Source organism: Hemitrygon akajei, chromosome 25, assembly GCF_048418815.1.
Source record: "Hemitrygon akajei chromosome 25, sHemAka1.3, whole genome shotgun sequence".
In the NCBI taxonomy this organism is placed as follows: Eukaryota; Metazoa; Chordata; class Chondrichthyes; order Myliobatiformes; family Dasyatidae; genus Hemitrygon; species Hemitrygon akajei.
This window is the reverse complement of record NC_133148.1, coordinates 41,284,245-41,298,927: the sequence shown is the minus strand read 5'-3', so window position 1 is coordinate 41,298,927 and position 14,683 is coordinate 41,284,245. Positions and strand designations below refer to the sequence as shown.

The window sequence follows — 14,683 nt, the reverse complement described above, 5'->3', positions numbered from 1 at the left end:
AATTATACATTATGTTTCTATTTATGTAATTAAGTGGCTGGGAAAATCCTGGAGTTGTTATTTTAGTCAGAGCATGAAGGGATACGGGGAGAAGGCAAGAGATTGGGTCTGAGAGGAAAACTGGATCAGCCTGATGAAATGGCAGAGCAGACTCGATGGACCAAATGGTCTTATGAAGGATGTGATACAAGGACACTTAAAGAAATACACCAATGGGAATAAACATGAAAAGACCACAAGACAGAGGAGCAGTATTTGGCTTTTCGGTCCGTTGTGTCTGCTCCGTTATTTCATCATGGCTAATCTACTTCCCTCTTAGCCCCATTCTCCCCATAACCGTTCAAGCCCTGATTAATGAAGAGCCTATCAACCTCCACCTTAAATGCACCCAGTAACCTGGCCTCCACAGCCGCCTGTGGAAACAAATTCCACAGCTCACCAACCTCTGGCTAAAGAAATTCCTCCTCATCTCTGTTCTAAATGGACGTCCTTCTATTCTGAGACTGTTCCCTCTGCTCCTAGACTCCCCCACAAAAGGATATATCTTCTTCACATCCACTCTATCTTGACAAATTGTGCTTGACAAATTTACTGGGTATTTTGAGAATGTGATTGGCAGAATAGCAAAGAGGAATAAGGGATGCAGTTATAATTGGATTTTCAAAAGATCTTTGATAAAGTCTGACATGAGAGGTTAGTGTACGAGTTTACAGCACATGATATATCTCATAAGATTAACAGGCTGCAGGCTTGTTGGATACCTCATTGCCTTTCACCTGTATTTTTATGGATGGTGCAATTTATAAGTTGTTTGTAGACAGCATTTTGTGAAGTAGTATAAATTTTAAAGAATATGACATTTATGTCAAATGTTATCATTTAAACTTAACAAAAAACTGATGTAGCTCTGTCAGAATTGCATTCTACTTCAGTAAATGTTAAAAGTTTGGGATTTATGAAAAATATTTTTAGCAAACCATTTTTTGAAATAGATTTTCCCAATGCAGTAGATTCTGGTTAATAGGGACAGCACTTATTTGGCCAACTCTTAAAGAACATAAATGAAACAAGAAAATAGCCAGGGTTCCCTTTGTTTATTTGGGACACTATGCTGCTTAATTGGGGCACGAGACTGTTGCCAAGCGGTTTCTAACCTGTGTGAGGTGCATGCACTTGTGAGGCTGTTAAACACTACACTGTGCTTAAACCAAATTGTTTCTAAGTAGCTTTAGTTAAGTGTGCTTGTGTTCAAGTAGCAGTGATTTTTGTCACTGATAGTTGGTGAGAAATAAGCAGTAAGACAATTCAGAACTGTTTTGCTCATTGTGGTTTCAAACATTCAGGCTTAGAGATACCAGAAATGGCTGAGAGTTAAAATTAAACAATTTCACCACTTCAATAAGTTAGGGACTACGAAAAATATGAAGGTACCTTGGTCATCTTAAATGTTAACATGAAAGTGAAGATTTGGAGGATCCAATTGCCGATAGCATTGTATGAAGGCAGTCATTTATCTAGGTGTCTGCTGATTTTGTTCATTTACAGTCAATCAAAAGAACACGACAACATACTCTAGATGAATTCCTCTGTTAATAACGATTAGGAACGAATGCACAGTATTATAGTACTGTAGTAGTATTAATAGTTTTCTAATTTATATTTCATTTAAATACATAATTATTACTCAGTTTGTCTTTTTTACACCTTTTTAGCTATTTCTATGAAACCTCAGCTGATTGGAGCAAGTACTTAATTGGGCCAAAATGTACTGGTCCTGATGTATCCCAATTAACCAGAATGCACTGTATCACAAGAATGAGAATATGGAAGCTTTTGTTTTATTGAATTATGGCTTCCCTCTCTTCATGGAGTTTGCTCCACTCTGGTATCAATGTAATAAAATCAATACAAGTCCAATTGAGGTGAATTTGCTGAATCTTGTGTAATTATGATTTGCTTTGAATCACTTCTGATTTTATCCCAAAAGGATAACACTTTGTGAGAATACTTTGAAAACTCAACATGTTTTTGAGAATAAAATCAATTGTTCTTTTTCCAAGTAGGCCACGGTTTCCACCACCCCCACCTCCTAGGTTCCCAGGACCTCCGGGACCTCCTGGGCCACCGGGGCCTCCCATTGGTCCAGGACCTGGGCCTGGCATGGGACCAGGACCAGGTCCCATGTCAGGGCCAATGTCTGGACCCATGCCAGGCCCTGGCCCAGAAGAGATCCCAGGAGGGCCTGGAATGAATCCAGGAGCACAAGTAGGACCAGGCCCTCCAGTACCACCATTCATGCAAGGTGATCCTGGGATGATGCCACCTGTTCCTTCTGCACCAAATTTCTATGACAACTACTATCAACAGCAGGGAATGCCGATGGATGCTGGTCCAGATGGGGAACAAGGTAAACACAAGCAATATTTTTACCTTGCTCATTAACCAGTATACACTGCAGTGAATTTTAGCAACTGTCCTTTCCATAAAAAGTAAAAATAGAAGTTTTCAAATAGAATTTTTTCTAAAATTAAATAATAATTGTAAAATTAAAAAAATCAACCAGCATAGAGAAATCATTCTGATTTCAGCAGAAATAATATCTGTCCATTCAAGAAGCTAACATGCAGTGCCTTGAAAAGTATTCAGTTCCCCCCATCAACCTTTTGATCACATTACAATCAGGGATATTTTGACCAATTTAACTGAGAAATTTTATTTATGAATCACAAGTTCCTTTTTTCACAGTACAGCCCCCAAAAACAGGAAAAATTGTAAAGCATGAAAAACTAAAAATTCAAAAACTAAAATGTCATGCACTGTAGATTTTTAAAAAATATTTTATTTATAATTTTCTTCAAACTACAATGAAGAAAAGAAAATCATTAATATATATAGAAAGATCATTGCCATATAGACAAAAATAACAGTAATACATGTCTTAACAAATGAGCAAGTCACCCATAGTAAAAAAGGGAAAAAAAAGAGGAAAAGAAAGAAAAGCACCCAATCCATCACCTATCCAACTCCAAGCCAACCATTATATGAGATACACTTTTATTACCCCAGAACTACATATTGTAATAAAAAAAAGGGGCAGCCTGCTACCTGATCAGAAAAAAACAAAAGTAAAAAAAAAAGCTGGAAATGTAGGGTCTGATTATCAAGGGAAAAAAGAACAAACACCTGTCAATCTAGGTGAGAGTTATGAAAATATTTGAGAAAAGATCCCCACACCCTATGGAAGTTTATGTCCAAATTAGAAAGTGAGTAGTGAATCTTTTTGAGATCTAAACAAGACATAATATCCCTAAGCCATTGAGCATGGGTAGGGAGAACTACATCTCCCCATTTAAGGAGTACTGCTCATCTGGCTAGAAGAGAGGCAAAATGTTCGTTGTTTAGCCGGGGTCAAATGCTTGTCAGGGTCTCGAAGAATACCAAAAAGAGCGATCAAAAGATCAGGTTCCAAATGACAATTTAATATAGAAGATAAAGTTAAAAAAACATCTTTCCAAAATTTTTCCAAAGTAGGACAGGCCCAATACAAATGGAAAAGGGAGACCTCACCTCCTTTGCAATTGTCACACCAGGGACTAATATCAGGATAGAACTTCACCAATTTTGTTTTGGACATATGAGCCCTGTGGACAACTTTAAACTGCAGGAGACAATGACGAGCACATAAAGAGATTGAATTGACGGATTTAAGAATTGAATCCCAAACCTTGTTGGACAAAGAAAAACCTAAGTCATGCTCCCAAACAGTTTTAATTTTATCACAAGGGGCTCGTCTGAGAATCATATATTTAACACGAATAGTAGAAATTACGCCTTTACCCAAGGGGTTCATTTGAAGAAACAAGTCTACAACATTTTTATCAGGTTGTTCAGGAAAATGTGGTATTAAAGGGCTAATAAAATGTCTAATTTGAAGGTATCTAAAAAAATGAGTATTCGGTAAATTAAACTTTATAGACAACTGTTCAAAAGACGCAAACCGATTGTCTATAAAAAGATCTTCAAAACGCCTGATACCTCTCCTACACCAGTCTTGGAATGTGGAATCCTGCATAGACGGTTGAAATAAATGATTGTATAGAATAGGACTAGAGAGGGAAAAACTATAAAGACCATATTTTCTAAATTGAGCCCATATTCTCAGAGTATGCCTGATTACAGGATTAATAATAGATTTTGGCAATTGGCAAGGAAGAACAAATCCAAGTAAAGCTGGAATAGATAATTTCTTATAAGCGTTTAATTCCATTGCCACCCATGTTGGACAAATAGACTGATTATAAAAGTAGGACCAAAAGATAATATTACAAATATTGGCTACCCAATAATATGAACGAAAATTAGGCAATGCCAAGCCACCTTCTCTTTTAAACTTTTGGAGATGAGCTTTATTGAGTCTGGGCTGTTTACCCTTCCATAGGTATGACGAGATAATAGAATCTAAAGAATCAAAAAAAACTTTAGGAATAAATATAGGTAAAGATTGAAATAAGTATAAAAATTTGGGGAGAATATACATTTTAATTACATTAATTCGCCCAATTAAAGACATGGACAAAGGTGACCACTGTGCTAATCTCTGTTTTGTAAAATTTAAAAGATTATTGAAATTCTCATCAAACAGTCGATTATAGTTCCTTGTTATGATAATACCAAGATAAGTAAAACAATTGTTTACTACTTTAAAAGGGAGATTATGAAATTCTAATTTTTGTGCTTCCTTATTTATTGGAAAAAGTTCACTCTTATGTAGATTAAGTTTGTATCCGGATAGCTGACTAAATTTTTTGAGAAATTTGTAGATTTAAATCTGTAGATTTAACAAAATAAAATGAATGTGATGAAAACTCCTTCAAATATGTTCAAAGTTCAAAGTAAATTTTATTATCAAAGTACATATATGTCACCACATCCAATCCTGAGATTCATTTTCTTGTGGGCATACTGAACAAATCTACAGAATAGTATCTATTACAGGAACAATGAAAAATCAACAACGGTGCAGAAGATAACTAACTGAGCAAATGTTAGTTTGCTCTATTTATTGTTATAAATAGATAACGATAAATAACAAGAATATGAGATAATGGGATAAAGAGTCCTTAAAGTGAGATCATAGGTTGTGGGAACATTTCAATGATGGTGCGTTGTCCTCTTTTGTTCAAGAGCCTGATGGTTGAGGGGTAGTAACTGGTGGTGCAAGTCCTGAGGCTCTTGTACCTTCTATCTGATCTAACTGAGGTTACTAAGTAAATTTCACATAGCCTTTAAGAAGGTAGAATTGATTGGTATGTTGAAGAGGGCGAGGACTCCTACTTGTTGATATTAGCATTCAAATATGGGCTTACCACAGCATAATTGTTAGCCATTCTCAGCTGAAAACTTGTTGTACTTAAGCTTTTAGAGAAGCTTCTTCCATCCTTCATGGGTCAGTAATGTCTTCTATTGTACAATGAGCTCGTCTTATATCATCCTTGAATGAGATAATTTGCCAGTTTGTATAAAATCAGTATTAGAATCCTGATCCATTCCACCAGCTTCAGGAACAGTTATTACCCCTCAACCATCGGGTTCCTGAACCAGAGGGGATAACTTCTCTTGCCTCATCACTGAACTGTTTTCACAACCTATTTTCTCATCACCTGATATTCTCCATTTTTATTGTTTATTTATCGATTATTTTTTAAATTTCTTCTTGTATTTGCACAGTTTGTTGTTTTTTGCACACTGGTTGTTTTTCTGTCCTGTTGTGTGCAGTCTTTTATTGATTCTATTGTATTTCTTTCTATTTAATGTGAATACCTGCAAGAAAATTAATCTCAGGGTTATATATGGTCCCATATTTGTACTTTGATAATAAATTGGCATCTCTGGAATATGGTGATAGTTTCTTTAAAACAATGTTTATTAAACAGTGTTTAATAGTTATAATGTATTTACCTTTATTTTTGGGTAAATACCTGCAATAAAAAGGAATCTTAGAATTTTAAATGGTGGCATATATGTACTTTAATAATAAATTTACTTTGAACTGTGAACATAGATGGATATTCCCATAAACACGGACATATATCCCATTTGCTTTCTGACTATCACACCTGATATATTGAACACAACATTAAATGGGGAATTGTAGTTCATGTTTGAGCCTGTAGAATAGGGGAAAAAATGTGCTAAATTCCTTAAGGCAGTTTTTCAGGTAAAAAGAATGATTTTTAGAAAGTACTTCCAAGGCAGTGGCCTCAGGATTCCTTTCAGTTCCTTTTGATACTAAAAATAGAAACAGAAAGAGAGCTACATAATACATTGCTGAGGATGTGGTGCGTTAGAGAGGATTTGGGACTTTTAGAGTTTTGGTTCCTGTTATGTGAAACAGGATAACCAATCCAACTGTGATTTTAGAGAAAGATATTGTCTGTGCTTCCTTATACTCTCATACATCTCAACAAATTCATCCGAAAGGTTTCTTCAAAATAAAACAAATTTTTTAGTCTTGCAGAAAATTATTTGTTAATTTTGGTGAATGTGTGAGAACAATCATAGGAGTAAACTTCTTGCTTCACTGCCTTTTCTTGCCTGCCAGGGAATAACGAGGCGATGGAGGAAGGAGGTGACCAGCAGGTTCTGCTGCAACAAATGGATGAACTGGAGGCTGAGGAGAATGAAGGTGCCTCTTCTGGTCAGAAGCCAACTGCAAACATCCCTGACTTCCTTCCGGCAGCCCAACGGGCTCTATTTCTACGCATTCAACAAAAGCAACAGGAGGAGGAGGAAAAGGCAAAGAGGAGAGCAGACAGCAGTCAGCGAGAAAAGGAAAATGAAGAGGGCAAGTATTTTTATTGTGAGGTTTTGTGAAATAAGTATCTTTATTCAATATGCCATTGTAAGAAAGGAAGCAAATTTTAACTCATTCGTTCTTTAATTTGGTGCAGATAGATGTCTGCAATATTTGAAAGTTTATTCTAAATACCCCGATTATGCTTTGCAAATTGGATCTACTACTTTCAAGTGCATGTTCATTTATTTATGTAGTGATACAGCATGGAACAGGCCCTTCTGGTCCTTTGAGTTTGTTGCCAGCAATCCTACCATACCATTTCCTAATCACTGGACAGTTTACAGTGACCAGTTAACCTACTAACCGGTACATCTCTGGACTGTGGGAGGAAACCAGATCACCTGGAGGAAACCTACATGGTCACAGGAAGGACATACAGTGACTCCTTACAGAGGATGCCCGAGTTGAACTCTGAACTCTGATGCCCTGAGCTGTAATTGTGATGCACTAACTGCTACATTTTGTTAGTCATATGATTCTAATTAATTAATTGAAAGATTTATAGCCAGCCTAAAGTCAGCAGACAGTGAGAGTTCTGATTACTTATGCTGGACTAGAAGACATAAGCACAAGGAAATCTGCAAATGCTGGAAATCCAGAACAACACACACACAAAATGTGCTGGAGGAACTCAGCAGGTCAGGCAGCATCTATGAAAAAGAGTAAACAGTCAATGCTTTGGGCTGAGACCCTTCATCAAGACCTTTTTCATAGATGCTGCCTGACCTGCTGAGTTCCTCCGGCATTTTATTTTGTGTGTGTTGCTGTAGTACATAGACTGGTTACAGTATGTATTGCACTACTTTGCCCAGTTCATGGTACCAGTGCCACTATTAAGTTCATGTTTTCCAAGGTATTAATGGAAAAAATAATTGCTTCATTAAACTTTATTTCTCTTCCTTCTCTTGTAAATAAACCATTGTTTGATTAAAAGTCAGACCTCTGCGGTCGGTACCGTATGAATAAAGATCTTATTGTTGTTAGTCTCCAGCTTTAACATCTGACCTCTTGAAATAATTTACTCTGAGTTACCCTGAGTACGTCTACTTTTTCTTTAACATCTGTTTGCTCATATACTTCTCACAAAACACTCTTGTTCACTTTCTAGCTGTTTCACACTGCATGATAGTTATGCTGGGAGCAGAAGTGTAGGGAAAATGGATGTTAGGAATGTGTAAAGAACAGTAAATGAGTAGTCTGCATATAGTTAACACATCTGAAACAGAATAAAGCTTGCAATGTAATGGCTGCTGTCTGTTTTGTAGGTGATGGTGATAATTGGTACTCGAGCGATGAAGAGGATGGTGGAAGCAGTATGAGCTGCATATTAAAGACGCTCCGTCAGCAGTCTACTAGGAAGCCTCAAGCACAAGGCTCATGGGCATCACATAACAAGAATGGTAGTAGCCAGAATGTTGCTGATCCACGCCTGCAAAAGGAGAGGCTGTCAAATGCAAATCGACCCGTAGACCCACGAATTTCAAGGGACCCCAGGCTTTCTCGAAGTGCAGAGATCACACTGGGGAACTCTGGGTCTGATACTGCAGCTGCAGAAAGCAGGACAGTACCTGCACCTAAAACGGACCCTGCTCTTTCAACTCCTCCCAGCAGCACAAAATCTCAGGTGGTTGTTAGTGAAGAGGAAGGAGAGAGGGTTCTAAGGGAAAAGACAGTGGTCATTCCTCTTGACCCGTTGCCAGGTTCCTCGCTCCGAGATCCTAGGTCTCAACTTAAACAGTTCAGCCACATTAAAGTGGACACCTCTCTCGGAAAGCCTCATTTTGCTAAAAGTATCTTGTGGAGCCCAGAAGATTTGATCCCACTGCCCATCCCAAAGCCGGATCCGGTTGCCATCTCTGTGCCCTTCCCAGCACTTGACCCCCGGTTGAACCGTTCTCCACAAGCCGGGCCTTCGGATCCTCGGCAGCGCAATACTGACCAGGCGTCAGTGGAGCCCTCACAGCCGGCACCAACTCCTGCCCTTCCAGATTTGGGTTTGCTCTCTAGAATACTGAAGAGTGTTGATGTTTCAGCAACTAAGGTGACTCCACAGAACGAGAAGCCTTCCGACCCCAGGATGCGAAAGGTCCCTGCTGATCCTCGGCTGCAGAGGTCCAGTGGTGGACTCCAGCCCTCCAACACCCAATCAGGAAAGCTTACGGAGCATACTGAATCCCCAGCTGGATCTTCTTCGAAGGACTCGGGTGGTGCTCTTGCTCCATATGATCCCAGGTTAGTTACTGCTGGTGGGCAGAACCGAGGAGGAGGTAGTGGCCAGAGTGCCATGCTGAGTGGCATCAGTTTATATGATCCAAGAACTCCCAGCAACCAGAGTGGGAATGTTAAAAATACAGAGTCCTCCAGTGAGCTTAAAGGGTCGGATGTCCCGAAAGGTGTAACCAGACAGAAAGAACCATTGTTTGTCAGAAAATCTGCATTGGATCAACTGGAAAACGAGAAATCAACTTCAGAAACTCCCACAGATCGATATAACAGTTACAACAGACCCAGGCCAAAGCCAGCCACTTCTGCTGCCCCCACACCAGAGACGGGTCAAACAGGAGTACACAGCCTCCCGGTGTCATCTCTGTTTGGACTTATTCACCCACAGTTCTCTGAGGTGAAACAGGCCAGTAAATCTGGCTCAGGCAGCCCTTTTGGTGGCAATAGTCCCCTTGAGGAGAGTGGGCAAGATACAACCTCACTGAAGGATGTTTTTAAAGGGTTTGATCCCACTGCTTCACCCTTTTGTCAGTAACAGACATTGACTGCTGCATTAACCTTGTACATTTAATCTCACAGCAAGGGCTGGACGCAGTGCTGGGCAATGTTTTATCATACTCTTTAACTTTGTAATTTAATACATTAATAAATGTGAATATGCTTAGAAACCAGGTGATCAAAATCGCCAAACTGAACTGTAGTCAGCTTAGACCATTATCGAACCGAATGTGATTCCAAAACTTGTTGGCTCTTATGCATTCTTTCTAAACAACAAAGGTGTTTTGTTTAATGAACTTGGCACGAACAGAGAGCTTGTCTGTGACAAGATACCGAATTTCTTCTGACCCTGGAAAAATTCAAAAGGAAAGCTTTTTTTTGTCAGGAAGAAGCCTTTAGGAAATGTGCATATTAGTTACATGTAGAAATGTGTTATTGATCTTGAAAGTGGGTGTAATATGATCTAAATTGAATGGTATGTTTGTGTAGTGACCCTATAATATACATTAGCTATGTGTCTTGTTTTGTGGATTCCTGAATTTACTCTTTCCCATGCCATATTCATATGGAGAAGGCTGAGGCTGAATTAGGGCCATCTGTAACCTCTACCAGACACCCCTTATATGATGCAAAAGCCCATTAAACATGTCACGTGCAAGGCTCTAAAACTTCCTAGATTTAACCTGAAAAACACGCTACAAATGTTGAATATTGTGAACATGTCTTAAAAATGCACACTTTGTACATATGTCATACTCCTGACAGGTTGAGGGACCGAGAATCTATTGTTAATTTAAAAAGTTTTTTTTAAAAGCATCTCCTGGTACTTGCTCCCTGGAAATTACTACGAGTAAGCCATTGTTTCCTTTTGCATTCCTAACATGTCCAATGTGGACATGAATGTGTCTTCCAATTTACCATCTTTTTCTTAGCTCAAGAATTCTGCTATCCATGGTGTAGTCCCAAATGCCTTTATGTTGAAACATTTCTTCTGTAGAGAAATTGTACACAAATTATTGTCTTTTTTTAATGTCCCTTTGTGTACAAAAAACAAAGAAAAAGTCAAGCTTTTATAGTTTTAGGTCTGTTTGTACCTGCAGCTTGGGCACGAAAGAATCAGAGACTGATGGATTAGAATAATCTCCTTGATGGAAATAAAGTGATTTTCTTTTCTGTTGCAAGGCTGTCACATTTCCTGAAAGTCAGGTTGGATGTACAGTGACAAGTTCATCTTTTTTATAGTCTTTGTATATTTGTAGGGATTGCTGCTTCAGTTAAAATGCTAACATGATTTCTCCACTAACTCAGAACTAACTTCAGTGAAAGAGATCAAATATTTTTGTACTTATTATCTTTAAGGTGCTTATATGCATGGGTAGAAAGGGTGCTGATGGGTGGTGCAGTTAAATAATGTGATTATTGGTTATACGCTTGTAAACTTCAAAAAGGCACCAGTCAAATCTAAGTGTAAACAGGGCTATCCAGGTAAATCCTCAAATTCCACATTGTTAAAAGTAGTTCAGTATTAAATTGTTACCAGCAAATGCTGCTAAGTTGTCGACAGCTCAGAAATGTAATGATGGCAAAGTCAGAGATCTTGTAAATGACCTGCAGTTGTCATAAAAGAAGTAAAGTATTTCTGTTTTCATGTAGATACAACAGAGAAGCCAATGTGTTTTGTGCTGGCATTAGGTGTTGATTATGTGACAGTGAGGCACTGTAGTAGTATTATGTGTGGCGGAGACCAGTGTGTAGTGGCAAAGGGATCAAACACTGTTAGTCTACAGTCAGTGTAGGGAGCGAATGGTGGTTTTGTGTGGAATGCTGATACCATGATCTCAAACAGCATAAAACAGTGAGTTTCTGAAGATTATTTAACAATAATGTTGTTTAGAAAAGACGGAGCCCTACATTTTATAGGGTACCAAAGATCCTGCATAGTTCAGGCAAGTATATACAGTAATTCATATACAGCAAATTACCCTGGGCTGTCCTCCTTTTGTGGAATTAATATTTATTAAACTAAGTTTTAATGCTAATTAAAACACAAAATGCTAAAAATACTCAGCAGAATCTGGCAGCATCTGTGAAGAAAATTTGAATCCTCTCTGACCTTGGGATTTAACTCAACACTGACTGTGAAAGATTATCAGCAATTTGCTTCTGTTACATAATGACACAGTGTATTCAATATTAACTGTGCACAATACTTATAATAAACAAGACTTTGAATGTTTATAAATCTCATCATGAGGTTCAGAAAATATTATGAAATGATGGTGCACCATTACTTACCTTTAGAATCTGTTGATCAGCTTCTATAATCTTTGATCTACTTCCAAGGTATTTGTTGTATGTCAACATTTCATAGATTGTGTCCTTTTTAATGAGGTGTATTTATATCTTCATGTGCAAATTGCTTACAAACTGTAAAGAACATTTCCTTTCCTCCATTTCATAAAGTTTTGAGATCAACGGTTGCCTTAACACCAGAGCATTGAAACCAGCAGGTTGTTATGTACAGGTAACACTCCTAGGCTGAAGTTTGTTCGCTTTCTTTCCAGGTTAGGTAGGCCGACTTCCTGTTGATTTGTTGCATGTACTAGTCATAGTTATAAAACTTGATGTTATTATTTTATTAATTTTAAAGTTTTCTCTTTTAAAGATTCTCTTTCTCTTTCATATAAGCATTATCTAAGCAAATGTGGTTGATAAGATCTGAAGTTTTTGAATCATTCTTTACAGGTCTGTGAAATGTACAGTCACCATGCCATCTTGTCTACACCAATTATTGAAATGGGAAACAAGGTGAAACCCCCTTTTTGTCACAAGATAATGTTTCTATCTTCTGACCATATCAGCAGGCATTTTTAGATTTTGAGGTGGATACTCCTTTATATATTAACTACAAACCCAGAAGAAGGCAATGGCAAAAAAATGTGTTTTCTGCAGAAAAATTTGCCAAGAACCATCATGGTCATGGAAAGATCATGATTGCCCACATCTTATGACACAGCACTTATCACCTGATGAACTAATTAACTACATGAATTTCACAAGAATGAATGTTGAAATGGATGTTGTGTATGGATGAATTAAAAATTTCCATTATTCTTTACTCATTGACCTTAAGACCTTATCTTAGATCCTGATTTAAATTGATTAGATCTTGAGCTTGCTAGGTCTCAACCATTTGACTAAATGATGTATAACATTAATCAAGTTGAGGCAGAAAGATCTTTGCAATGAGTGAAGTGTAATGGAAATTTAAAATCCATCCATAATCTCTTCACAAACTTGCCCAGAAGTCTGATTAGGGTCAATTTGAGTCAAATGAAATAAGGCATGGAAAATTGAGTAACAGTTCAGTTTCTGGGTTGGCTATGGCCAAAGTGACTTGTGAAAACTCTGGGAGTAGCTTGCTCCATGTAATAGTTAACAAGACAAACTTTGTGTTATTCACACTATTGTGTTGAAGTGAGGATAATTGGAGCTTGATTTTGCATTTCACTAAGTGGAGATGCACGCATACATGTATTAAAGCCAGATAATATGATAGATTGTGCATTTTTTAATTTAACCCAGGGTTCTGCACTGTTAATTTTGTATTGACTGTCGAAGGCAGAAAAGAAGAGGGAGGTTAGATTCCAATATGCGCACCTTAAAAGTTTGAGGTAATGAAAGTTACTCTTTGCACTTCAAATGAATTTGGAATAAACAATTTGGATTAATTTTAGTGGCCAGACATGTAACCTGTTTCATGTGTGTGGCTTTGGTGGAGGGAGGGAAATAGATGGTAAAACTGCCGATGCATTTTAAACCATTTGTTCTTTGGTTAGGATTATTCACTAGCTGTGAAACTGGGAAGAACTGAATGTGGTGGCATGGTCCTGTTTTGTTTAAAATTACATAATACTTCAGCTGAGTAGTTAACCTCTTCAATAAATGTAAGTGAAGTAATGTTTTGAAATATTATCATGGAATATCTTACATGATTATAAAACTTGAAGCGCACTTTGTAATTATGTCGTTATTCATTAAACAGTGGAGTGCTTGCCAGTTTGTACCTATATCAAATTGAACTTGTAATGGATTTAAACAGCGGAGTGTGCAGTACTTGGGTGTATTAAAGTATTATGGCATGCCATTTCCGAATCAAATGAGAAATATTTGCATAGATCCCAGTTCTTTCTCTGATGTGGAATGCAGTGGTCCTGATTTGAATTGATTAGCTCTCGTTTTTTTTATTGTGGATCATTTGTTAAATGGATTCAAATGATGCATGTTGGACCTTGATCTTTTGACTAAGTTATTGTATAGAATGAATCAGGCACATTTTTTTTGGCCAAATACACAATACCTGCACTAACTCCAAGACCTGGTTATTGGAATGCAAAGTGACACATGGTAATGACAGCTCAGACTCCACAGACAAGACATATACACAGTTTAGTGTTGCCTCATTCTGAGCCCAGCTTCTTCACACAGCTACCACAATCCTATTTCTTTCCCTTGTACGTGTAAAGAGAAAAAAGTCTTTGTATTGAAATGATTGTATGGATTATTTAAACCTTTTTTAAGAAAAAATATTTGGAGGGAGGAGCATGCAGAAGAACATGGTGTAAGTTGTGTTACTGTGCACTCTTAAGCATCAAAATCACGTATTTTGTGATAGGTAGATTGTAATGTCCTGTATTCTTTCCATCAGCATTTAATTAACAGCTAATAAAAAGTAAAGTATTGCTATTTTATTGCTGGTGATGGGTACGTGCTCTTGGTCTCTTTGAGGTCAGAGAAGGTAGGTTAAGTTCAAGTTTATTGTCATTCAGCTCTACAGATGTATACCGCCAAATGAGACAATGTTCCTCCAGACCGTGCACCACACAGTACATATAACTCACACATACACACAATAAAGTAATATTACCACAAATAAATTGACAAATAATAAGGTGCACTTACCATGCAAGTTAAAAAGTAAACAGTATAACATTACTGGGGTTTCATTTGTGCTGAAACATGGGTGGTAGCAGGAAGTTAAGTAGTCTCACAGCCTGGGGGAAAGAAGTTGTTCCCCATTCTAATAGTTTTTGTCCAAATGTTACG

The 14,683-nt window shown here is 37.6% G+C and overlaps 1 protein-coding gene across 3 annotated transcripts in view; it reads left to right on the top strand.

The window, feature by feature from the left end:
• The window catches only part of zc3h4 (zinc finger CCCH-type containing 4), a 45,061-nt gene extending 30,744 nt beyond the window's left edge, over positions 1-14,317 (top strand). For 2 of the 3 annotated variants that reach the window (XM_073029381.1, XM_073029379.1), the window contains exons 10-12: positions 2,061-2,407; positions 6,602-6,844; positions 8,122-14,317. In XM_073029381.1, the coding sequence (XP_072885482.1) occupies positions 2,061-2,407; positions 6,602-6,844; positions 8,122-9,614 (2,083 nt within the window). In that variant the 3' untranslated portion in view covers positions 9,615-14,317. The remainder of the gene's footprint in view (positions 1-2,060; positions 2,408-6,601; positions 6,845-8,121) is intronic. The other variant, XM_073029380.1, reaches the window with a different exon arrangement.
• The last annotated feature ends 366 nt before the right edge of the window (positions 14,318-14,683 follow it).